This window comes from Bombina bombina, chromosome 1, assembly GCF_027579735.1.
Source record: "Bombina bombina isolate aBomBom1 chromosome 1, aBomBom1.pri, whole genome shotgun sequence".
Lineage (NCBI taxonomy): Eukaryota > Metazoa > Chordata > Amphibia > Anura > Bombinatoridae > Bombina > Bombina bombina.
This window is the reverse complement of record NC_069499.1, coordinates 309,722,191-309,749,674: the sequence shown is the minus strand read 5'-3', so window position 1 is coordinate 309,749,674 and position 27,484 is coordinate 309,722,191. Positions and strand designations below refer to the sequence as shown.

At 40.9% G+C, this 27,484-nt stretch overlaps 1 protein-coding gene across 1 annotated transcript in view; it reads left to right on the top strand.

Annotated features, from left to right (window-relative positions):
* Nucleotides 1–27,484, top strand: part of EPB41L5 (erythrocyte membrane protein band 4.1 like 5) — a 405,052-nt gene that overhangs the window by 256,885 nt on the left and 120,683 nt on the right. Inside the window, exons 13-15 of the mRNA XM_053712169.1 lie at nt 2,807–2,913; nt 14,748–14,775; nt 16,294–16,336. Of these exons, the coding sequence (XP_053568144.1) occupies nt 2,807–2,913; nt 14,748–14,775; nt 16,294–16,336 (178 nt within the window). The remainder of the gene's footprint in view (nt 1–2,806; nt 2,914–14,747; nt 14,776–16,293; nt 16,337–27,484) is intronic.

The following is a 27,484-nucleotide window of genomic DNA, read 5'->3' as shown; positions in this document are numbered from 1 at the left end:
CAAATTCTCACACAGACACTGTGTTGTCCTTTCTGAGAACTCACGGTTGGAAGGTGAATCTAGAAAAGAGTTCACTAATCCCTCAGACAAGGGTTCCCTTCCTGGGAACTCTGATAGATTCTATAGCAATGAAGATTTTTCTGACGGAGGTCAGAAAGTCAAAAATTCTAAATACTTGTCGAGCCCTTCAGTCCAATCCGCGGCCATCAGTGGCTCAGTGTATGGAGGTAATTGGATTGATGGTGGCAGCAATGGACATCATTCCATTTGCTCGGTTTCATTTCAGACGACTGCAACTGTGCATGCTCGGACAGTGGAATGGGGACTATACAAATTTGTCTCCTGATAAATCTGGATCGAGAGACCAGAAACTCTCTTCTTTGGTGGTTGTCACCGGATCATCTGTCCCAGGGGACTTGTTTCCGCAGACCCTCATGGGTGATAGTGACAACGGACGCCAGTCTACTAGGCTGGGGTGCAGTCTGGAATTCCCTGACAGCTCAGGGTGTATGGACTCAGTTGGAGGCTCTAGTTCCAATCAATATTCTGGAATTGAGAGCAATATTCAATGCGCTTCAGGCGTGGCCTCAGTTGGCTTCGGCCAAATTCATCAGGTTCCAGTCGGACAACATCTCGACTGTGGCTTACATCAGTCATCAGGGGGGAACGAGGAGTTCCTTAGCGATGTCAGAAGTATCCAAGATAATTCAATGGGTGGAGACCCACTCTTGTTATCTGTCAGCAATCCCAGGAGTCGACAACTGGGAAGCGGATTTTTTAAGCCGACAGGCTTTTCATCTGGGGGAGTGGGAACTCCATCCGGAGGTATTTGCCTCACTGATTCTTCAGTGGGGCAAACCGGAGTTGGATCTGATGGCGTCTCGACAGAATGCCAAGCTCCCAAGATACGGCTCCAGGTCGAGAGATCCTCAGACCGAACTGATAGATGCCTTGGCAGTGCCTCGGTCGTTCAACCTGGCTTATGTGTTTCCACCGTTTCCTCTCCTTCCCTGGGTGATTGCTCGGATCAAACAGGAGAGAGCTTCAGTAATTCTAATTGTTCATGCGTGGCCACGCAGGACTTGGTATGCAGATCTAGTGGACATGTCCTCTCTGCCTCCGTGGAAACTCCCAGTAAGGCAGGACCTTCTCATTCAAGGTCCTTTCCAACATCCAAATCTAATTTCTCTGCAGCTGACTGCTTGGAGATTGAACGCTTGATTTTATCTAAGCGGGGATTCTCTGAGGTGGTCATTGATACGTAAGCCTGTCACTAGAAAGATGTATCACAAGATATGGCGTAAATATCTTTTTTGGTATGAATCCAAAGGCTACTCGTGGAGTAAGGTTAGGATTCCTAGGATTCTGTCTTTTCTTCAAGAAGGATTGGAGAAAGGATTATCAGCAAGTTCCTTAAAGGGACAGATTTCTGCTTTGTTAATTTTGCTTCACAAACGTTTGGCAGATGTTCCAGACGTTCAGTCTTTTTGTCAGGCTCTAACCAGAATTAAGCCTGTGTTTAGACCAATTGCTCCACCTTGGAGTTTGAATTTAGTTTTTAGTGTTCTTAAAGGGGTTCCGTTTGAACACATGCATTCCATAGATATCAAGTTATTATCTTGGAAAGTTTTGGTTTTAGTTTCTATTTCTTCTGCTCGTAGAGTTTCTGTGCTTTCAGCACTTCAATGTGACTCGCCTTACCTTATTTTTCATTCTGATAAGGTGGTTTTACGTACCAAACCTGGGTTCCTTCCTAAGGTTGTTTCAAATAAGAATATTAATCAGGAAATTGTTGTTCCTTCTGTATGTCCTAATCCTCCTTCTAAGAAGGAGCGTCTGTTGCATAACTTGGACTTGGTCCGTGCCTTGAAGTTTTACTTGCAGGCGACTAAGGATTTCCGTCAATCATCTTCATTATTCATTGTCTTTCCTGGAAAGCGTAGGGGTCAGAAAGCTACGGTTACCTCTTTCTTTTTGGCTGAAGAGTATCATCCACCTGGCATATGAGACTGCTGGACAGCAGCCTCTTGAAAGAATTACGGCTCATTCTACTAGGGCGGTGGCTTCCTCATGGGCATTTAAAACGATGCTTCTGTTGAACAGATTTGCAAGGCTGCAACTTGGTCGTCTCTTCACACTTTTTCCAAATTTGATACTTTTGCTTCTTCTGAGGCTGGTTTTGGGAGAAAGGTTCTTCAAGCAGTGGTGCCTTCCATTTAGGTTCCTGTCTTGTTCCCTCCCTTTCATCCGTGTCCTGTAGCTTTGGTATTGTATCCCACAAGTAAGGATGAAATCCGTGGACTCGTCATAGAAGAAAAGTAAATTTATGCTTACCTGATAAATTGATTTCTTCTACGATATGACGAGTCCACTGCCTACCCTGTCATTTTTAAGACAGATTTAGGTTATATATATTTTTTGTAAACTTCAGTCACCTCTGCACCTTTAGCTTTTCCTTTCTCTTCCTAACTTCGGTCGAATGACTGGGGGTGGAGAGGAGGGAGGAGCTATATATACAGCTCTGGACTCGTCATATCATAGAAGAAATTAATTTATCAGGTAAGCATAAATTTCCTCTTTTTTTTTTTTTTTAAGTGACCTGTATTGTTACATGTATTGCCTACATAATTTTCTTTTTAAAGACCTTTTATATAAGTGGTTCTCAAATCTTTAATTTGAGAATGACAAGTAATCTAAAGTTCTCAGTCCAGTAACTCACTAACCACCTGAGTAATGCAGAGGTCATTAAATCTATCTTCATAACAAATAGCTCTATTTGGTTTAACCGTTTCTCAATCTGTTGTAGCGGAAAGACTGAATATCAGACCACAAAAAGCAGTAAACCACGGCGCTCGGCATCTTTTGAACGTAGGCCTAGCAAACGGTACTCCAGACGAACTTTGCAGAGCAGAGGTAATCTAACTTGTGATAACTGCCACAATTTGATTTTTATTTTAGGGTTTCTGAGTGATTAATGTTGGATAGCAGATGGAGTAATTTAGTGAGTGGCTTTCCCTGCTAGTTTGCTCAGCAGTTAGCCCCATAGATATTTCCTATACCATGGACTGACGTTTGTGATCACCAAATAAAAAAACTGTTTGTTCAGACAGTAGAAATGTATTTATGGTCGCAAAAAATTAATATGGCTTATATGAGGTGTATATATTTACAATCTACTGTTTGTTTTATTATGTGTACATAGATTATGGTGTAAGAATACAACATTATGGTATCAAATGTTATAATTTCCATCTTAATATGAGGAGAGTCCGCAGCTTCATTCATTACCTTTGGAATACAGAACCTGGCTACCAGGAGGAGGCAAAGACCTTCCCCACTCCCCTCATCCCCCAGTCATTCTTTGCCTTTCGTCACAGGAGGATGGCAGAGAAGTGTCGGAAGCTTACGGAGTAGTCTCTTATGGAGGGTAGTACTCTTCGAGATGGGACTGGAGTTTTAAGTAGTCCTGTTTAACTTTCATCCATGCTCTCCTTGAAAGGCTGTGTCCGGAGATGCAGGGAGAGTCTTTTTGTGAAACCATCCCGACTCTTATTAACAGCTCCATAAGCAATCAGCGTTGACGAGTTTCGCTGCCTGCTTTCTACCACTCAAGTCCATCTCAGAAGCGATGAACTTGAGAGGCTGTGTTCCTGTTCCACAGCATAGATTCTGGTAAGATTGTTTCATTTTTATACATTTATGATTTTGCAAGAAGACAGGGTCACAGTGTGTCTCCTTTTATATCTGTACAAAATCAAGGGATAATATCTCCGAAAGGGGATTATTGAACGGGGGGGTTTATATATGATTACTTTGTGTTTTTTTTGCTGCAATATGTGTGAGAGGTAGCTCTGACAATGTGTAAACAGTCAGGTTCTTCCTTGTTTTGATTAACTGCGCAGTCTGTTTAGTTTGGCGCATTTTTTCTCAGCTGCAGGGGCAGTACTGCATGGGACTCCATGTGACCAGGTGTGGCCTCATTATCTTCCTGTTTCCTGACCGTCTGTTGCCGGAGACAAAGGTTTCTCTGTGGGCCTGGGTCATAGGAGTTGGTGAGTGCCCCGGCCATTGGAGGTATAAAGATGCCATTTATATTTATTCTATAGGCCATATTAAAGGCGCAAGCTATGGTGGACTCTGATGCCTTAGAGGGTACTCCCTCTTTGCCTAAATCTAATGCCTGTGTTTATTGTGAAGAGGTTACGGTATACCCGCCTGCTCAACTATGTTCCACATGCTTTGATAAAATATTGATATTTAAAAAGAACAATATGTTTAGTATCACTGAGCCGTCCACCTCTGAGGGGTCTCTGTCCTGCGAGGTGCGTTCCCTACAATCATCTCCGATTACACATGCAGCTCCCCAGTGCAATACTAATCCTCCTGCGGGAGGGGCCCTGTGACCGCCAGATTTTGCTGATCAGTTGCAAACGGTGGTGTCTGCAGCCTTTAGTGCTTCACCTCGCCCTACTTCAGAGCAAGCGAAAGGTTAAACATTGCTATCCTTCCCAGGGGTCATCTACTTCATTGGATGTATCTGAAACTAGATTATCCACTGATGACGAAGACTCTGATACCTCGGAGGACTCTGTCTCTGGGTCGGAATCTGCGGCCTCTAAACCTCCAACTGCGGAGAAACCAGACTTTAGGTTTAGAATTGAGCACTTAAGCTTTTTCTTAAAAGAGGTGTTAACTAATCTAGAGGTTCCGGAACCGAAGTTACCCGAGGAACCTTCTATTCCTAAGCTTGATAACGTTTACGAGGACAGGGTAGTGCCCCAAACCTTTCCCGGTTCCTGTTAAGATGGCAATTATTATTAAGAATGAATAGGAGAGACTTGGATCTCCTTTCTGCTCTTCTTCTTCGTTTAAGAAATTGTTCCCGGTTCCTGACTCTCAGCTAGAATTGTGGGGTTTTGTCTCTAAGGTGGATGGAGCGATCTCCACGCTCACTAAGCACACCACTATCCCTCTTGAGGATAGTTTGTCGTTTAAGGAACCCATGGATAAGAAATTTGAGACCCTGTTAAGAAAGATGTTTCATCACATGGGGTTCTTGTTTCAGCCTGCAGTGGCGGGAGATGCTACCTATCTGCGTGACTCTCTGTCAGATATGATCGAGGTGGAAACTCCCCTCAATGAAATACAGGAAAGAATTAAGGCCCTGAGGGTAGCTAATTTGTTCTGTGATGCAAATATGCAGATTATTTGCTTGAATGCCAAGACATCAGGGTTTTCTGTTCTGGCCCGGTGGGCTCTGTGGTTAATGTTGTGGTCTGCTGACATGACGTCAAAATCTAGATTACTCTCCCTTTCATTCAAGGAGAAGGTTCTTTTCGGGTCCAGGCATGGACTCTATCATATCCACGGTCACGGGGGGCAAGGGTTCCTTTTTACCGCAGGATATGAAAAATAAGCCTAAGGGTCCTAATTTTCGTCCCTTTCGTTCGGACAAGTCCCAACGACAGCAGCCTGCCGCGAAGCCCGAGCAGTCCAAGAGATCTTGGAAGCTATCTCTTTGAATAAAGCCAAGCAGAACAAAAAGACTGCCAAGACAAAGTCGGCATGAAGGGGCGGCCTCTGATCTAGTTCTGGATCGTGTAGGGGGCAGACTATCTCTTTTCGCAGAGGCTTGGATGAGAGACGTACAGGATCCTTGGGTTCTGGAAGTCGTTGCCCAGGGTCACAGGATAGGATTCAAATATTTCCCTCCAAGGGGCAGATTCCTCTAATCATATCTATCATCAAAACCAGAGAAGCGAGATGCCTTTCTAGAGTGCGTGAGGTATCTCTCCTCTCTAGGAGTAATTGTACCAGTACCTCTGGCAAAAAGAGGTCTAGGGTACTATTCAAACCTTTTCGTGGTCCCAAAGAAGGAAAGTAAGTTTCGCCCCATTTCTAGACCTAAAGTGCTTAAACAAGTTTGTCGGTCCCATCGTTCAAGATGGAGACAATAAGGTCTATTCTGCCTCTAATTCAAGAGGGACAGTCTCATGACCACGATAGACTTGAAGGAAGCTTACCTTTATGTGCCAATTCACATGGATTACTTCAAGTTGCTAAGATTCACTTTTCTGGACCAGCACTTCCAGTTTGTAGCTCTCCCCTTCGGTCTGGCTATTGCTCCAAGAGTCTTTACGAAGGTTCTGGGAGCCCTGCTCGAGCTGGTTAGCTCCAGAGGTATTGCAGTAGTGCATTATGTGGACGGCATCCTGGTCCAGGCTCCATACTGCTGGCTGGCAGAGGACCATTCGGGAGCTCTTCTACTTCGATCACATGGATGGAAAATAAACTCTGTAAAGAGATCTCTGGTTCCTAGTACCAGGGTGGAGTTCCTGGGACCGATAATATACTTCAGACCTCCTCAAGGCCATCTGTGGCCCGGTGTATGGAGGTGATTGGGCTCATGGTATACAGCATAGATGTAATGTCATACGCCAGGTTCCATCTCAGACCTCTTCAGTTGTGCATGCTGAGGCAATGGAACGGCAATCACTCGATTCTATCCCAACAGATTTCTGTGGATGACCGAGTGAGCGAATCCCTCTCTTGGTGGCTCAGTCCACATCGGCTATCCCAGGGGACATCCTTCTTGAGACCATCCTGGGAGATTGCGACTCAATTTCAAGCTACCCAGATATGGGTAGCGGTCCAGGGATCCCCAGACAGAACTGATAGATGCCTTAGCAGTGGCTTGGGGGTTCAACCTAGTCTTCATATTTCCACTGTTACCACTTCTTCCTCAAGTAGTGGCCTGCATCAAGCAGGAGCAAGCTTCAACTATTATGATTGCCCCGTCGTGGTCGAAAGGATGTGGTTTGCGGATCTGGTAGGGATGTTATCGTCTCCTCCATGGAGGTTACCCTGTCGCAGGGATCTGCTGGTACAGAGTCCCTTTTGTGTATCAAAATCTAGATTCCCTGAAGCTGACTGCGTGGAGATTGAACGCTTAGTCCTAGCCCAGAGAGGGTTTTCTGAGAGTGTGATTGATACTCATTCAAGCCAGGAAGCCGGGCACCCGACGCATCTATGATAATGTGTGGAGGACCTACTTTATTCTGGTGTGAGGCTCGTGGGTATCCCTGGCATAAGGTCAAGGTATCCAGGATCGTTTCCTTCCTCCAGGACGGTTTGGAAAAGAGACTTGCCCCCAGTTCCTTAAAGGGACAGATTTCAGCTCTTTCTGTGTTACACAAGAAGCTCGCTGAGCTTCCTGATATTTAGCCCTTTGTTCAGGCTCTGTCCAGAATCAGGCCTGTGTTTAGACATTCCGCTCCTCTTTGGAGTTTAAATTTGGTTCTTAAAGTTTTGCAGAAGGCTCCGTTTGAGCCCATGCACTCGGTTGACATTAAATTACTGTCTTGGAAGGTTCTTTTTCTACTGGCTATTGCTTCGGCACGCAGAGTCTCTGGGATGGCGGCCTTGCAATGTGAGCCTCCTTACCTGCTTTTTCATCCCGATAAGGCTGTTCTTCGCAATGGGTTGGGTTTTCTCCCTGAAGTTGTTTCTGATCGCAACATAAGTCAGGAGATTGTGGTTCCTTCCTTGTGTCTTAAAAGGAACGGTTACTTCATAATTTGGATGTGGTTAGAGCTTTGAAAATTTGTCTTCAGGCTACAAGAATTTCAGACAGACTTCAGCATTGTTGGTTGTCTATTCGGGGAAGCGCAAAGGTTAGAAGGCTTCTTCCACTTCCCTATCCTTTTGGCTGAGGAGCATGTTTCGCTTGGCTTATGAGACAGCGGGACATAAGCCTCCTCAGAGGATTACGGCTCACTCAACTAGAGCTGTGGCTTTCTTGGGCCTTAAAGAATGAGGCCTCTATGGAGCATATTTGAAAGGCGGCTACCTGGACCTCCTTACATACTTTTTCAACTTTTTACAAATTTGACGTTTTTTTGCTTTTGGGAGAGAGGTTTTGCAGGCTGTGGTGCCCTCAGTATAGGGTCCGCCTCTCTCTTGCCCTCCCGATTTTTTTCATTCAGTGTCCTCTAGAGCTTGGGTATTTGTTTCCCACAAGTAATGAATTAAGCCGTGGACTCTCCTCATATTAAGATGGAAAACATAAATTATGCTTACCTGATAATTTCATTTCCATCTGTATGAGGAGAGTTCACTGCCCCCGCCCGGTTCTCAACTGGGCGGACCTAAGTTTCTTATGTTTCTCTGTTACCATTTATACCCTGATATTTCTCCTACTGTTCCTTGTTCCCTTTGGCAGAATGACTGGGGGATGAGGGGAGTGGGGGAGGTATTTAAGCTTTTGGCTAGGGTGTTTTTGCCTCCTCCTGGTGGCCAGGTTCTGCATTCCCACAAGTAATGAATTAAGCCGTTGACTCCCCTCATACAGATGGAAATGAAATTATCAGGTAAGCATAATTTGTTTTTCTGTCTGGTTATCCATCCCAGAACTTTTACTACTTTTAGAATGTATACATTTGTTTTCTATGTATAATTATTTTGTGAAAACTATCTTATTGCTTATGATTTATTTTCTATCTAGTCTGTTTACAACATGGTGTTCAAGGGGGCATAACTTTTATGCATTTGTATTTAAAAAAAATTTTTTTCTTGTAATGCTTCTTGGAAATTTTGTTTATGTAGCTACATTTCTTTCAAAAGGTGGTGAGAGTCCACAATCTATTACTCCTGGCAACAAGGAGAAGGCAAAGATCCCAAAACAATAGATCCCTTAAAACCCCTATTACCTTACTGAAAATGAGTCTTGTCTTTGCCTTCACAGGAGGAAAAAGGGAGACGCTCCAGGTGTCTGTTAGAAGGGTGCTCAGACTGATTTGAGGCATAGTTGTCCCCTCTGATCTACTATTTGGACACAGAGGGATGTCTTTGGAGTATGGGTAATGTCACAAGAACACCTCACAGGCTTGCCACAGGTGTCTGAGTGACCGGTCCTTAGCTTCCTCCTTTTGTTTTTTTATACTCTTTACATTTAGATCTTCTGCTGTCATGCGTAAAGCACTGGATTGGCTATCTACTGGAAGCAGTTCCTGCTGCCTATGGTAAGTCCAGTAGTATGGGTGCCTATCAGGTCAGTGTTGGGGTTTGTTATTTGCGAAGTTAGGTAGAAACAAACCAGCGCCTATGAGAGGCTAAAAAACCCAAAGAATGGATACAATATGTTTTCTCAAAAAATAAAGAGTTTATTAGGATCAAGAATATTATAATTCCTTTTAGAAAAGAATCATTAAAATTATATATATATAGAAAAAACAGTTTCATATAATATGTTTCTGTCAAAATGCCCAAATTTTTTTAAAACAAAAAGGTGATTGGCCAACCTATTGAAAAGACAAAATAGTACATTTAGCGCAAGAGCCTAAATTGAAAACTGTAAGATTGCTTAAAAGGATCGAATAAAAAGATGCAATACTATTTATGGCATATAATTGTGACTCTATGTAATATTACTCACAATATAGTAAATAGTAAACTCCGCTATAAAACAGTGTTGCCTTCACATTTGAAATATATAAACACTGTGGAACATATGTGATAAGGTTTTCCTAAACGCTGCAGATAAATAGTCAATTTTTTTGCAGACACCAAGTAGTTTCCTTATATCTATGGGAGGAACGGGTGGCACAATAAATCGTCAATACTTTTTCAGATATCCATAAAGTTCCAAATAGTACCTGGGTTCCGTGTACAAGTGCACTTGTTTCCTGAGTTGTTGTGGTAAGTTAGTTACCTGATCCGTTGGTGGTTTGTAATCTTTGCCGGTTATGGAGCCGCCAGAAAGTTTTAAGTTCAGCGGAAACGCGTTGCTTAGAACTCCACAAAGATTCACAGACCGACGAGGATAAACTGCCACAGAGCCGTCATTACTGTCAGAGCGACAACACCCCCAAGAAGTGAACCAATCAGAGCCCCTTCTGGAGAAGGCGCGGTCTCTGTTCACACAGCGGGAGAACGCCGAAAAACTTTCTGGCGGCTCCATAACCGGCAAAGACTACAAACCACCAATGGATCAGGTAACTAACTTACCACAACAACTCAGGAAACAAGTGCACTTGTACACGGAACCCAGGTACTATTTGGAACTTTATGGATATCTGAAAAAGTATTGACGATTTATTGTGCCACCCGTTCCTCCCATAGATATAAGGAAACTACTTGGTGTCTGCAAAAATTTTTACTATTTATCTGCAGCGTTTAGGAAAACCTTATCACATATGATCCACAGTGTTTATATATTTCAAATGTGAAGGCAACACTGTTTTATAGCGGAGTTTACTATTTACTATATTGTGAGTAATATTACATAGAGTCACAATTATATACCATAAATAGTATTGTATCTTTTTATTCAATCCTTTTAAGCAATCTTAGAGTTTTCAATTTAGGCTCTTGCGCTAAATTTACTATTTTGTCTTTTTAATAGGTTGGCCAACCACCTTTTTGTTTTAAAAAATGTGGGCATTTTGACAGAAACATATTATATGAAACTGTTTTTTCTATATATATAATTTTAATGATTCTTTTCTAAAAGGAATTATAATATTCTTGATCCTAATAAACTCTTTATTTTTTGAGAAAACATATTGTATCCATTCTTTGGGTTTTTTAGCCTCTCATAGGCGCTGGTTTGTTTCTACCTAACTTCGCACCATTGACTACTTACAGGGGATTCGAGGAAAACCCCACTGAACATACCAGTGTACACCCTCCATCTTGCGCCCTCTATAAAAATCTACTCATTCACTTGGTTTGTTATTTGCACCTGCTTAGCCTGTAGACTTTTAGTAGTTACTCTCTTATGGGTATATCATAACCTGGGAACCATTATGTCAGGCATTTTTGGGTTAAGGGGCTTCGGCATATAAGTACCTGATTTCATCCTTTTATAGGCCTTGAGGTGCGTTAAAGTGAATGTTAAGTTTAATGAGTGAGTGCCCGGTTTTTAAAAATTAAATTTCAGCATTTTTTTTTAATACTTACCTTTTAACTTATGACAGCATATTGGCGATCCTTCCGCCCGCTTCTCATGCTGTACATATCGATGGCGAATGGGGCTATTTCTACTTTGGCTAATCATACTACTATTCCTCTGGTGGGTAGTACCTCTTTTAGAGACCCCATGGATAGGAAATCAGAGTCTTTTCATAGAAAGGCCTTTCTACAAGCATGTTTTCTTTTTATGGTAGCAATTGGTATTGCTTGCGTTGCATCAGCCTCTACCCTTTGGTGTAAGGGTTTGAGGATTCTGCTAATAAAGCGTTTTCTAATAAATTAATATTCTTTTAGATGCCTAATGCTTTCATTATTGATGCTGTTGTTATTATTAATTTCAATGCTAAGAATATGACTCTAGCAGTTTTGACTATGAGGTCCTTGTGGTTGAAATCATGGTCTGCTGACATGTTTTTTTTAATCTAGAGACTTCCTTTTAAAGGGAAGTTGTTGTTTGGGTCTAGTCTGGATGACATTAGTTCTATGGGAACTTCGAGGAATGGAGCCTTTACCCCCCTCAGGATAAAATCTAGGGTAAAGGGTAAATATGGGTAAATCTAGGGCTTTTAACAATGTTTGTCCGCTTTGTCAATCCAAGAACCAGAGGTTATTCATTTCTTCACACAGACAGGGTTCTTACAGTTTTTCAGCCAAACCTTTATTGAAGCTGATCTGAACAGTCCAAAAAGCCTGCTTCATCTACCAAATCTGCTTGAAGTTGTGGCCCCTGATCCAGTTCTTCTGCTAGAGGACAGATTACACCTTTTTCAGGGAGCTTGGTTTCATTCTGTTAACCCCTTAAGGACCGGGCATTTTAGACAAAAACTTCCCCAAAAGACCAGAGCATTTTTAGCATTTTTGCAAAGTTGTATCCTTTGCCATCTTCAATATATAGGGCTTACTACTCGTCCCTATAAGATCAGACTATTAAAACATATTACTAACATCAAACAGGGGTTAAAATCTCATAACCTTTCGCTTCGTTATAAAAATGTCCATAACCAGGATCCCTCGTGTATAAAAGGAACAATTTTAGAAACTGTTAAACACAAGAAAAGAGGGGGGAGTAGAACCCTTGTTCTCAGACAAAGGGAATCCTATTGGATACATAAAATGGGGACCCTCACCCCTAATGGCCTCTATAAAGATATAGACTTAGCTGCTTTCTTGCTCTAATTTTCAATTTTTTATCTTTATGTAATTACATGCATTTATTGGGATAACCTTTTTAGATTATAAATTGTAGCCAAATGTTTTTTTATGGGTTTATATATTAATGCATCAATTCAATTAATTGAAGTGTGGTTCTTGGGGATTATGTATGTATAACGTTTTACATTTCCATATTAAGAGTCAATCCGACAATGTGTATAAATATATATACACATATTTTCAATACACGTAATAAAGTTCATTTTTTACCAAGAATTTTTTAAATGTATATATATTTTTAAGAGTAATGATTCATAAATTAATACATGTATTTTTTGCAAAAGTAGCTCACAGTAGTGAGTTTGGCAATTAAGGGTTTGTCGTCATTTTTAAACCTTTTTAGACATTGAATACATTTTTAATCTTTCATATATATACATTTTTTAAGTTTTGTTATATGGCCATCCAAATTTGAATATCATTTGTACTTCTATTCAAATCCCCTTTTTTTTCCGATGTAAACCGCATCCTAATACTAACATATAACAGTCGTGTTTAAAGCCGCTTTTTATTTTGTCATGATCCTATTGGATCCCTATAGGGGTGTGTGTATTCTTCCTGAACACTAAGTATCCAGATTGCGTAATCGCGTATTTTAAGTCAGTCACACTCCCCTCTAGTCTTTAATGGAGTCGAGTCAAGCCCCCTTTTCTGAGCCAATAAGATTTTCCGGTTATGAGGGTAGGTATGGTTTGTAGACTTAAAAAGACAGAGTTAGAGACAGTTCAACATCAAACCTCTGCTGAAGGAGCTTACACAGCATATACTTTGAAACGCGTCGGGTATTGGTGCTCACATACCGGGCACACAATTTTTTCTTGTTGGAACTGACTCTCGGCCTCCAGAACCATCACTTAATAAGACTGCAGACGGCCGGTGCAGTACTTTGAAACTAAAAGCCTAATTTTTCAAGCTTCATTAATGAAAAAGTGGAGGAGTGGAAGTATAGATCCATACAAGTTCTATACTTGTTTTATACTTGATTTATGCTTTACAGTTATGATTGAGGTGTCTAGTAAGTACAACTCAAGAAACTTTTTTGGATATTGAATTTTTACTGACTGCACAAAATTTCTCTCAACAGTTATTCATTCCTCATGCCATTGGGGACTTTATTTGTGCACCTTTTATGTGTTTGTACACTTTTTATGAATCTTAAATCACTATACATCTTGTATGTGTACATGCAATTATTTTAAATATTTTTTAGGGGACTCTGAAATAGCACTGAATTTCTTCCAGCACTCTCCATTATTATTATTATTATTATTATTATTATTATTATTATTATTATTATTATTATATAATTATATATATATATATATATATATATATATATATATATATATATATATATATATATATATATATATATATATATATATATATATATTCCCCTTAGCTCACCACCTCCCTGATTTCCTCCCCCTCTACCTATTTGCCGCCATCTTAGGTACTGGCATCTGTCTGCCAGTACCCAGTTTGCTGCAAATTAGGCACATTTTTTACAATAAAAATAAAATAGACTTTTTTTCTGTAGTTTAGCTTCCCCCCCTCAATACCCTCCCCCTCCCAGATCCCTCTATGGTAGCAGATCCCACTGTTATGACTCCAGGTTGCCATGACACTATTTTGATGCCAGGTTGCTTCATCTCGCGTCACCTATGATGTATCGGGTCACCCGTAGTGCACCGCTTCACCTGAGACACACTTTTTCCTTTAAGTGCCATTCAGTTTCTCTATTTCATTGCCCTTGTATTGAGTTTATCTCTGGGTGAGTTTTGTGCTATACATTTGGATATCGAACTTTGGCTTGTGACCTGGGTCTCCTCTGACTATTCTTCTGCCTGCTGATTTTATCTTGTTTTTTGTCTGATTGGTTCTGACCTTGTATTTTCCTAATTACTCTTTTGGATTCTGATTTTGCTTCCTGTGACAGTTTGGTTTAACCGCTGGCTTGTCGACTCCGCTTTGACCTTCCCGGTCTCTTCCTGGTATCCAGCTCCTTATTATATACCTAGAAAATACTTACACAGTACACATAAAAATGAGCTGCAGATTAAAATGTAATCGAACACGATTAATAAGTGAAATTATAGCATAACTCTGTGTCTCAAATCCGTTACAATTAAGAAGTATTGAGGTCGGTATATTCTATTTTAGTAATTCTATATTACTGTCCCATACATAGGCACTTGCATAAGGTTAATATAAATGAATAAAATACAATGTTGCTAATAGGCAGAGTGGTTGACACGAAGTGTGACTGCGTTTTGGGACTACACCACATACCACTACGGTGGTCCAGTAAGGCTAGCAAGTTGTGAAATTAACATTGAATTACCAATCGGTCAGCTACTTATCCACCTAGACTCTCTTACCATTTGGAGTATAATTACATATACTGCGATTCAGCAGAGAAGGCTTACTGTCCTATACCTAGTGGCCAGAAGTATAATTCCCAGGAGTAATGGATTGTGGGCTTTTACCACCATGAAAGAAATTAATTTATAAGGTAAGCATTATTATTATTTTTTTTCTATTAATTTCTTTTTTTTTTGCAGCACAACCTTGGAAATATGAGCCACCAAAGTAAGTACGATTTTTATTAATAGTATACTAAAACTCCATGTTTCAGCATTATTTCTAATATATATTTATTTTATTTTTTTCTCATCTGAGAATATTCTTGGAGTAGATAGAATCCTTCCACAAGTCAGTTTCCATCAGTTCTGTTTCTTTCTGTTCAGAGTAATGTACTGCACCTCTACAGCTGCTGAATAGTTTAAAGTAGTTGAAGAAAGATTAACTTTTTCCCCTTTGCTCAGTACATTATGAGGCTCCTGCCATTATAAATATATTTGTTTGGAAATGCAGTTTGTCCTACTCCTAGACATATTTATGAAACTGAACTGTATGAAGGTAATATGATGCAATGATTTTTTTTTTTTTGTTCTGCCATTTATTTTTAGCAGTAAAGTGCAGGCTGATCGTTGGTGTTGTAATTTTTTTTCTCTGCCGTTGAGCGTGTGTGTGTGTGTGTGTGTGTGTATATATATATATATATATATATATATATATATATATATATATATATATATATATATATATATATATATATATATATATACATACACACACACAGTATATATCATTGAAGCACACAATTGTTTGTGCAGTGATAAGCCATTTTTGGTATGTAATGTTGGAATAATGGTGCTATTTTTTTTAATTCAGTTGCAAGGTTTTGCATCTACTTCATGTCTGTTCTGTTTGTATTCACCTTGTTCTGCTTTTTAGCTGCTTTAGAGCCCTTGTTCTTTAGGTCTGGCTTTTTTCCTCTTTCATATACATCTGCATGTCTCACAAGGAAATATTTGTTTATTCAGTACTAGAACATGCCTTTTTTCAAAAACCTGAAACCCATTTTGAAATACCTTTTTTCTTTTTTTTTTAAACAATGAAAATACAATCTAGCATATACAAAATAATGGTTATCTATTATTGAAATAATTACCAACTTCATGTGGCGGCACTAAGAAAGTAAAGAAAATTATTCCAAAGAGCACTTTTTTTTTTCTTTCCCCCTTTGTTGCATCTAAAGAAGGCATTTTAAATTATTTTACTTTTTTCTTTCTTTAATACGGGTATGTAATTGTCTTTTCCCTGATTAAAAGTTTTATAATCTCTACTCATTATGTATGGTGCTCTTTGCCACTTCCTGCTGGCCAGGAGTGAATGTCCCACTAGTAATTGGAATGAATTGTGGACTCTCTATGCCCGGAAATAAATACATTTATCAGGTAAGTATAAATTCGGTTTTTAACTTGACAGTTAAGTAAGGATTCTTTTTGACTTCGGATAGTCTCAAAGTTGGATGTATATTTTTTTTCTGTATGTAATGAGTAGAGATTATAAAACTTTTAATCAGGGAAAAGACAATTACATACCCGTATTATGAATTGATAAACAGCAGATACCAAATTATAAAACATTTTTGATCGTGCACTGTAACCGAGTTTTTCGACTGTAGACAGGGTCTAACAAGCCTAGTCACAAACTTTATTAAATTAAATATGCCAGCATTCACCTGTTTATTTTACATTGCAGCATTCGTGGTGGTCCTGCAGATCAAGCCAATGGATCCCAGCATGTAAGATAATTTCACATGTTCTCAGTTTTTGGTATAATTGCTAACTTTAGAAGAGAATTAGGGCCATGTTAAAAATAGCAGTGAATCTTCTATAGTTAAGCCTGAATGCCTGAAAAAGAATCTTACCTTTTAAAAATGCACTGCCCGATGGCATTGTAAGTCACTCTACAAGTAATAGCTTGTGTCTAACCTACTAAGCTATTTATATCTATTATGTATTAGAGAATATATGCATAGTCCTCCTCTTATTATGCAGTTACACTTCCATCTTCGTCAGTAAATAAGTCTATTTTCCTAAATAGATATTTGAATCTGTTCTACATTTATTAGAAATTTTATCTGATTGTGGAGCCTATTTCAACATTAGCTGCATACACCTCTCTTTCTATGGTGATTTGAGCTTCCTTTCGGGATCAAAAAGATAGAAAAGTGCACTTATGGTGCTGAGGGAATAGCTGAACCCCTACAATTGCAAACATCCTGTTCTGTATAGATTAGCATCTTGTTTCTTCATCAGTACAGAAACGGGTAGCAAATAAACAGGATGGTGAAGGTATATAACAATCTAGCTTCTTTTTGAGCAATTTCCTTGTGTTATCCATTGCAGGAGAAGAATCTTTCCTTTTCCCAGGAAAATTTATGGGCTTGGTGTGTCATCTTGAAACCCAAGTCCAAATCTTGCAAGAAGGCCCCTTAAACCCTGCTCTCCAGAAACTATGTTTAAGCCATCCCCATTCAGTATTCCCATTTAGGATGCAGTCAAAAGCTGCTTCAGTGGCTAAGTCTTCCAAACTCTTTCTAGGACAAATAATCTGTATAAATCAAAGCCTCATGTTTACATTTTCTTCATAAATGGAAAGAGCCCCCAGCTGCATTAATTACTTTTGAGAAATTCAGAACCTGGCCACCAGGAGGAGGCAAAGACACCCCAGCCAAAAGCTTAAATGCTCCTCCCACTTCCATCATCCCCCAGTGATTCTTTTCCTTTTGTCCCAGGAGGTTGGCAGAGAAGTGTCAGAAGTTTTCAAAAGTCTCTTATGGAGGGTAGTACTCTTTGGCATGGGACTGGAGTTTTAAGTAGTCCTGTCAGCCTCTCAGTGAGAGCATGGGTGAAAGTTAGAGTCCGGAGATGCAGGGAGAGTCTTTCTGCAAAATCATCCTGACTTATATTAACAGCTCTACAAGCAAACATCATTGACAAGTTTCACTGCCTGCTTTTTTCTCTCAAGTTAAGGGCAGAAGCGACGCTACTATCTGTCACACTTGAAGGGCTGTGTTCCTGTGCTTCGGCATAGATTCCGGTAAGATTGTTTCATTTTACTTTCATCGTGGATGTTTTGTAATTACAACAGTTTATCAGAGATTGCTACAAACTTTCTGGGATAACTTTAACATAGGGTCTCAGTGAGTCTGCTTTCCTGACCGTGTGGCGATGGAGAAATCCTTGTCCGCTCGTGTCTGGTTCTCTGGAGGTGGCAGTGTCCCAGTTATGGAGGATTCTGATTTTCTTTCATGTAATTAGCAAGAGTCCATGAGCTAGTGACGTATGGGATATACATTCCTACCAGGAGGGGCAAAGTTTCCCAAACCTCAAAATGCCTATAAATACACCCCTCACCACACCCACAATTCAGTTTTACAAACTTTGCCTCCGATGGAGGTGGTGAAGTAAGTTTGTGCTAGATTCTACGTTGATATGCGCTCCGCAGCAAGTTGGAGCCCAGTTTTCCTCTCAGCGTGCAGTGAATGTCAGAGGGATGTGAGGAGAGTATTGCCTATTTGAATGCAGTGATCTCCTTCTAAGGGGTCTATTTCATAGGTTCTCTGTTATCGGTCGTAGAGATTCATCTCTTACCTCCCTTTTCAGATCGACGATATACTCTTATATATACCATTACCTCTGCTGATTCTCGTTTCAGTACTGGTTTGGCTATCTGCTATATGTAGATGAGTGTCCTGGGGTAAGTAAGTCTTATTTTCTGTGACACTCCAAGCTATGGTTGGGCACTTTGTTTATAAAGTTCTAAATATATGTATTCAAACATTTATTTGCCTTGACTCAGAATGTTCAACTTTCCTTATTTTCAGACAGTCAGTTTCATATTTGGGATAATGCATTTTGATTTGACCATTTTTTCTTACCTTAAAATTTGACTTTTTCCCTGTGGGCTGTTAGGCTCGCGGGGGCTGAAAATGCTTCATTTTATTGCGTCATTCTTGGCGCGGACTTTTTTGGCGCAAAAATTCTATTTCCGTTTCCGGCGTCATACGTGTCGCCGGAAGTTGCGTCATTCTTTGACGTTATTTCGCGCCAAAAATGTCGGCGTTCCGGATGTGGCGTCATTTTTGGCGCCAAAAAGCATTTAGGCGCCAAATAATGTGGGCGTCTTATTTGGCGCGAAAAAATATGGGCGTCGCTTTTGTCTCCACATTATTTAAGTCTCATTTTTTATTGCTTCTGGTTGCTAGAAGCTTGTTCTTTGGCATTCTTTCCCATTCCTGAAACTGTCATTTAAGGAATTTGATCAATTTTGCTTTATATGTTGTTTTTTCTCTTACATATTGCAAGATGTCTCACGTTGCATCTGAGCCAGAAGATACTACAGGAAAATCGCTGTCAAGTGCTGAATCTACCAAAGCTAAGTGTATCTGCTGTAAACTTTTGGTAGCTATTTCTCCAGCTGTTGTTTGTATTGATTGTCATGACAAACTTGTTAAAGCAGATAATATTTCCTTTAGTAAAGTACCATTGCCTGTTGCAGTTCCCTCAACATCTAAGGTGCAGAATGTTCCTGATAATATAAGAGATTTTGTTTCTGAATCCATAAAGAAGGCTATGTCTGTTATTTCTCCTTCTAGTAAACGTAAAAAATCTTTTAAAACTTCTCTCCCTACAGATGAATTTTTAAATGAACATCATCATTCTGATTCTGATGACTCCTCTGGTTCAGAGGATTCTGTCTCTGAGGTTGATGCTGATAAATCTTCATATTTATTTAAAATGGAATTTATTCGTTCTTTACTTAAAGAAGTTCTAATTGCTTTAGAAATAGAGGATTCTAGTCCTCTTGATACTAATTCTAAACGTTTAGATAAGGTATTTAAAGCTCCTGTGGTTATTCCAGAAGTTTTTCCTGTTCCTAATGCTATTTCTGCAGTAATTTCCAAAGAATGGGATAAATTGGGTAATTCATTTACTCCTTCTAAACGTTTTAAGCATTTATATCCTGTGCCGTCTGACAGATTAGAATTTTGGGACAAAATCCCTAAAGTTGATGGGGCTATTTCTACCCTTGCTAAATGTACTACTATTCCTACGTCAGATGGTACTTCGTTTAAGGATCCTCTAGATAGGAAAATTGAGTCCTTTCTAAGAAAAGCTTATCTGTGTTCAGGTAATCTTCTTAGACCTGCTATATCTTTGGCTGATGTTGCTGCAGCTTCAACTTTTTGGTTGGAAACTTTAGCGCAACAAGTAACACATCGTGATTCTCATGACATTATTATTCTTCTTCAGCATGCTAATAATTTTATCTGTGATGCCATTTTTGATATTATCAGAGTTGATGTCAGGTTTATGTCTCTAGCTATTTTAGCTAGAAGAGCTTTATGGCTTAAAACTTGGAATGCTGATATGGCTTCTAAATCAACTTTACTTTCTATTTCTTTCCAGGGTAACAAATTATTTGGTTCTCAGTTGGATTCCATCATTTCAACTGTTACTGGTGGGAAAGGAACTTTTTTACCACAGGATAAAAAATCTAAAGGTAAAAGTAGAGCTAATAATCGTTTTCGTTCCTTTCGTTTCAACAAAGAACAAAAGCCTGATCCTTCATCCTCAGGAGCAGTTTCAGTTTGGAAACCATCTCCAGTCTGGAATAAATCCAAGCCAGCTAGAAAGGCAAAGCCTGCTTCTAAGTCCACATGAAGGTGCGGCCCTCATTCCAGCTCAGCTGGTAGGGGGCAGGTTACATTTTTTCAAGGAAATTTGGATCAATTCTGTTCACAATCTTTGGATTCAGAACATTGTTTCAGAAGGGTACAGAATTGGTTTCAAGATAAGACCTCTTGCAAAGAGATTTTTTCTTTCCCGTGTCCCAGTAAATCCAGTAAAAGCTCAAGCATTTCTGAAATGTGTTTCAGATCTAGAGTTGACTGGAGTAATTATGCCAGTTCCAGTTCAGGAACAGGGGATGGGGTTTTATTCAAATCTCTTCATTGTACCAAAGAAGGAGAATTCCTTCAGACCAGTTCTGGATCTAAAAATATTGAATCGTTATGTAAGGATACCAACGTTCAAAATGGTAACTATAAGGACTATCTTGCCTTTTGTTCTGCAAGGGAATTATATGTCCACAATAGATTTACAGGATGCATATCTGCATATTCCGATTCATCCAGATCATTTTCAGTTCCTGAGATTCTCTTTTCTGGACAAGCATTACCAGTTTGTGGCTCTGCCGTTTGGCCTAGCTACAGCTCCAAGAATTTTTACAAAGGTTCTCGGTGCCCTTCTGTCTGTAATCAGAGAACAGGGTATTGTGGTATTTCCTTATTTGGACGATATCTTGGTACTTGCTCAGTCTTTACATTTAGCAGAATCTCATACGAATCGACTTGTGTTGTTTCTTCAAGATCATGGTTGGAGGATCAATTTACCAAAAAGTTCTTTGATTCCTCAGACAAGGGTAACCTTTCTGGGTTTCCAGATGGATTCAGTGTCCATGACTCTGTCTTTAACAGACAAGAGACGTCTAAAATTGATTGCAGCTTGTCGAAACCTTCAGTCACAATCATTCCCTTCGGTAGCCTTATGCATGGAAATTCTAGGTCTTATGACTGCTGCATCGGACGCGATCCCCTTTGCTCGTTTTCACATGCAACCTCTTCAGCTCTGTATGCTGAAGCAATGGTGCAAGGATTACACGAAGATATCTCAAACAATATCTTTAAAACCGATTGTTCGGCACTCTCTAACATGGTGGACAGATCACCATCGTTTAATTCAGGGGGCTTCTTTTGTGCTTCCGACCTGGACTGTAATTTCAACAGATGCAAGTCTCACGGGTTGGGGAGCTGTGTGGGGATCTCTGACGGCACAGGGAGTTTGGGAATCTCAGGAGGTGAGATTACCTATCAATATCTTGGAACTCCGTGCAATTTTCAGAGCTCTTCAGTTTTGGCCTCTTCTGAAGAGAGAATCGTTCATTTGTTTTCAGACAGACAATGTCACAACTGTGGCATACATCAATCATCAAGGAGGGACTCACAGTCCTCTGGCTATGAAAGAAGTATCTCGAATTTTGGTTTGGGCGGAATCCAGCTCCTGTCTAATCTCTGCGGTTCATATCCCAGGTGTAGACAATTGGGAAGCGGATTATCTCAGTCGCCAAATGTTGCATCCGGGCGAATGGTCTCTTCACCCAGAGGTATTTCTTCAGATTGTTCAAATGTGGGAACTTCCAGAATTAGATCTGATGGCGTCCCATCTAAACAAGAAACTTCCCAGGTATCTGTCCAGATCCCGGGATCCTCAGGCGGAGGCAGTGGATGCATTATCACTTCCTTGGAAGTATCATCCTGCCTATATCTTTCCGCCTCTAGTTCTTCTTCCAAGAGTGATCTCCAAGATTCTGAAGGAATGCTCGTTTGTTCTGCTGGTAGCTCCAGCATGGCCTCACAGGTTTTGGTATGCGGATCTTGTCCGGATGGCCTCTTGCCAACCGTGGACTCTTCCGTTAAGACCAGACCTTCTATCACAAGGTCCTTTTTTCCATCAGGATCTGAAATCCTTAAATTTAAAGGTATGGAGATTGAACGCTTGATTCTTGGTCAAAGAGGTTTCTCTGACTCCGTGATTAATACTATGTTACAGGCTCGTAAATCTGTATCTCGAGAGATATATTATAGAGTCTGGAAGACTTATATTTCTTGGTGTCTTTCTCATCATTTTTCTTGGCATTCTTTTAGAATACCGAGAATTTTACAGTTTCTTCAGGATGGTTTAGATAAGGGTTTGTCCGCAAGTTCTTTGAAAGGACAAATCTCCGCTCTTTCTGTTCTTTTTCACAGAAAGATTGCTATTCTTCCTGATATTCATTGTTTTGTACAAGCTTTGGTTCGTATAAAACCTGTCATTAAGTCAATTTCTCCTCCTTGGAGTTTGAATTTGGTTCTGGGAGCTCTTCAAGCTCCTCCGTTTGAACCTATGCATTCATTGGACATTAAATTACTTTCTTGGAAAGTTTTGTTCCTTTTGGCCATCTCTTCTGCTAGAAGAGTTTCTGAATTATCTGCTCTTTCTTGTGAGTCTCCTTTTCTGATTTTTCATCAGGATAAGGCGGTGTTGCGAACTTCTTTTGAATTTTTACCTAAAGTTGTGAATTCCAACAACATTAGTAGAGAAATTGTGGTTCCTTCATTATGTCCTAATCCTAAGAATTCTAAGGAGAAATCGTTGCATTCTTTGGATGTTGTTAGAGCTTTGAAATATTATGTTGAAGCTACGAAATCTTTCCGTAAGACTTCTAGTCTATTTGTTATCTTTTCCGGTTCTAGGAAAGGCCAGAAAGCTTCTGCCATTTCTTTGGCATCTTGGTTGAAATCTTTAATTCATCTTGCCTATGTTGAGTCGGGTAAAATTCCGCCTCAGAGAATTACAGCTCATTCTACTAGGTCAGTATCTACTTCCTGGGCGTTTAGGAATGAAGCTTCGGTTGACCAGATCTGCAAAGCAGCAACTTGGTCCTCTTTGCATACTTTTACTAAATTCTACCATTTTGATGTATTTTCTTCTTCTGAAGCAGTTTTTGGTAGAAAAGTACTTCAGGCAGCGGTTTCAGTTTGAATCTTCTGCTTATGTTTTTCGTTAAACTTTATTTTGGGTGTGGATTATTTTCAGCAGGAATTGGCTGTCTTTATTTTATCCCTCCCTCTCTAGTGACTCTTGTGTGGAAAGATCCACATCTTGGGTAGTCATTATCCCATACGTCACTAGCTCATGGACTCTTGCTAATTACATGAAAGAAAACATAATTTATGTAAGAACTTACCTGATAAATTCATTTCTTTCATATTAGCAAGAGTCCATGAGGCCCGCCCTTTTTTTGTGGTGGTTATGATTTTGTATAAAGCACAATTATTCCAATTCCTTATTTTATATGCTTTCGCACTTTTTTATCACCCCACTTCTTGGCTATTCGTTAAACTGAATTGTGGGTGTGGTGAGGGGTGTATTTATAGGCATTTTGAGGTTTGGGAAACTTTGCCCCTCCTGGTAGGAATGTATATCCCATACGTCACTAGCTCATGGACTCTTGCTAATATGAAAGAAATGAATTTATCAGGTAAGTTCTTACATAAATTATGTTTTTTGGAGACCAATGTCCCTGATTCAGACTCTACTTCTTGCGAATAATATGAATTGGCCCGGGTGATACATGCTCATTAGTTATGTTCCGAATGCCGTTTTAGAGTGCTCTGTTCCTCTGGATCGGGGATTCGGGTGCCCACTGTGCCATCCACCTCTGGGGATGCCATTTCTCACGAGACGAGTTCCCTACCACCAACTCTTACTACGCATGTAGGTAACCCAAACGCTACTTATCCTTCTAGGGAGTGTGGCCTGTTCCCACCGGAGGTTACGACACGGTTCTGCATGGCCATATCTTTGGCGCTGGTGCATCTGCACCTCCCGGGAGTGTGCTTACGATATTGTCCGTATTTCGTTAACTGTGGTCTCATCAGGTGTGGAATTGCCTGGTCCAGTTCAGCCCTCTGGGGGAGCGACTGCCCCTGATACCTCAGGGCGTCAACCTTCAGGGCCGGTGTTTTCTTTTGTCCCGACGGAGGTATGTTGCGCCTTTCGTTATAGACTGTTCTTTAGCCCTCCATCTTGGAGGAGACTCTGTGGCCTTGACAGTGCTGGGGCCCTTGGTTTCAGGCTCGTACTGACTGGGTACAAATCCTTCTGTCTTTGAGGCTGAGTTCAGATACTTGGCGCCTTTTTATGTCCGCTTTGTCCGGTGAGGGCGCCTAATGATCACAATATGATTTGTGTTTCTTGTTTTATTTTACAAGCTTCAACTAGCATACTGAGAGGACTTGAGGGTACGTGGTTGCTTAGGGGCATGTGGGATTGGTTCAGTACTTATTTGCATTTCAATCTAGTGGGTCAGGACTCCATTGAGATCCGTGGCGACATGCTCAGTCGTTTCCTATTTTTCAGGGAACTAGAGTGTTCCTCCCCGTTGTGGGTTTCCTTTTAGGACTTGTTCCTTTTAGAGGTCCTCTTCCTTTGGGTCGAGACTTTCTGGATTTCGTCTGTTTTTTTTGGCGGCTTTGGCCGCTTAGTTAGGAAGTGAAGGCTGTGAGGCTCTGTTTTCGGCTGCCTGGGTTTGGGGTGCTTTGCATTCTTCTCCCTTGGGTGTGTTCCTCTGGAATGTTAATCTGAAAGGATTATGGAGACTAGCCTTTCCTTTCTACTCTCTTTTTCGGTTAACTATGTTCATGTTCTCATTTCCCTTTTTTTGCCCTTGGGGCCTTTTGGGCTCTAGAGAAATTGCGTGACTTTGTCACAGCCAAGCACCTTGTTGGGGGGGGTGTTGACCTCTGGCCAAGGGTGTTCTCTTCCCTTTGGGCTGGGAATTATGAGTGAGTCCTGTATCTGTTTTCCAGGTTCCCGAGTTATCATCCCCTGTGAGGTCTCATTGCTCCAGGCAAGGATTTCTTGTGTTCCCTGGGGGTGTCGTTCGTTCTAGGACGATTCTGGGTCCAGGGTTTTTGTCTTGGATCCTTCTTGGATGTCTGGAGACTTATGATCCTGTGGACTGGTTCAGGACAACCCAGTTTTTTCAGGGACCCTATGTTGTGACATAGGGGCTAGCTCATTGGGCTTGCAAGCAGGAAGGCCAGAGCTCACATCCACCTTTGGGTACTGGTTATAAACTTTAACGCCTGACTTGTCCTTCAGACAGTGTGTGTGCTCCTTTTCATGGGGAGTTGTTTCTCTGTTGGGACAACAGTGGTGTCTGGATGATGCTTGCATTCGGTCCGTGTTTTGATCATACTATGGCTTCATGTCTTGTGGACATGTACGCTGTTCTTTATCTGTGCCCTTCCCTTTTCAGGGGATAGTATGTCTTCCTTATGAGCTGGGGTTTCCTCTCTCTGGAGGGTCATTGTCCTGCCCTGTGTGTAGGAGGTTGGATCAGGTGGCTTATTTCTGTAAGGGTCAACATCTGCTGCTCTGTTCCACCTGTTGGAAATCGATCTCTCTACATAGAGACTGTCTTGGAGAGTTATGACAGGTCTTCATACGGATCTATTGCACTTTTCTCTGTTCCAGGTCCTATAGGGGTTCTCCTTGCGAGTGCCTTATTTTGGAGGAGCGGATTGGGTTGGCACCCAAGCTCTGTTGGGATGGGTGAGTCCCCCCTTTTTCTTTCCATTCCCTGGGGGCTTGTGGTTGGGGTCTTTCTGTCCCCCTGTCTATCGAACATGTCTGTCGCTTGGGCTGGTCCGGTGTTGGAGCAGGATTTGAGATCAGTTGCTCTGCTATTTTGTCCTCAAAGCATTCGAGGTACGGTAAGCCTTTTTGAGATTTCTCCTTCTCCATTTAGATTTATGGGAAGGACTGGCGACTCTTAGCCTGCGACGTTATCCGCTGGTTAGTGGATAATTAGCAATCTGAAGGATCCTATCTTCAGCTGCTTTCTACTTGCCCTGCAAGGATTTAAGTTTCAGAGTAATTTTTAAATGACTGCAGCGTGCAGTGTTTTTGCTTCAGGTGTTGTTCATCAGACCTATCTGAGCTTGCTGCACGAGGTTTCGTTTCTGAATATTTCGGTATTCTGAGCTACCTTTTTGCGACTTAGGTACCTTCGTCTTTAGTTGCTTTCTAGAGTGTGGTTGCACTGTTAGGGGAAGATCCTCTCTCGGTTTTCAGACTCCCGGCCTTATCTCGTGGTTTCTGTATTTCTGGGGTCTGGGCGTTGCCTCCCCTTGTTTCTATGAGACTGGTTGGGTCTCTGTTAGCCTGACCCGGTTTCTCAGGTTTTTTTTGCTCTGTGTTTGTGCCCTTTTTAGGTTTTTTTTCTGGAGTTCCTTATGCTAGCTGGACAGCTAGCTCAGCATACTAATGCACTGTGGCTACTCTGCAGTGTAGCAAACTGAGGGTTGCAAGTTCGATCCCCTGCGAGGTCTACTCAGCCTTTCCTCCTTTCGAGGTTGATAAAATGAGCAACGCCTTGAGTCCCTTAAGGGGGATTAGCCACGCTTTACAAGTACAATCATGTTTTCGCCGTGCCTTTTCTTCTTTGTGGAAGAATATGGTAGTTTGTTCCCTTTCTTTAGTAAAGGGGTGTTGTTTGGAGACCGACTGCTGGGCGACGGTGTCTCTTGGAGGCTGTTGACTCAGTCGAGTCTAGTTCCTGCGGTCTCTAGCAAGGCTGTGGACTATCTGCGGGTCACAGTGTCCTTGGGCCTTTTCCTTTTTTCAAAGTTGTTCTCGGCTTGTTTGGTAGGGGTTTTCAGCCCTGGTGCCCTCAGAATGGGCCGCCTCTTGTACCCTCCTGTTTTTGCATTCAGTTTCCTCTATAGCTTGGCTATTGTTTTCCAAAAAGTAATTAATTCCGCTGTGGAATCTTTCCATTTATTAAGAAAAACTTAAATTATGCTTTTACCTGATAATTTTCTTTTCTTCAGATGGAAAGAGTCCACAGCTCCCTGCCCATATTTTTTTCTGTGGGGCGTCTGTTATTTTTGTTCTTCTGGCACCTTTTTTACCCTGATATTTCTTCTACTGTTCCTTGGCAGAATGACTGGGGGATGAGGGAAGTGGGATGAGTATTTAAGGCTTTGGCTGGCGTGTCTTTGCCTCCTCCTGGTGGCCAGGTTCTGAATTACCCAAAAGTAATAAATGCAGCTGTGGACTCTTTCCATCTTAAGAAAAGAAACTTATCAGGTAAGCATAATTTAAGTTTCTTTCATGTAATTGGCAAGAGTCCATGAGCTAGTGATGTATGGGATATACAATCCTACCAGGAGGGGCAAAGTTTCACAAACCTCAAAATGCCTATAAATACACCCCTCACCACACCCACAATTTCTACGTTGACATGCGCTTCTCAGCATTTTGAAGCCCGATTC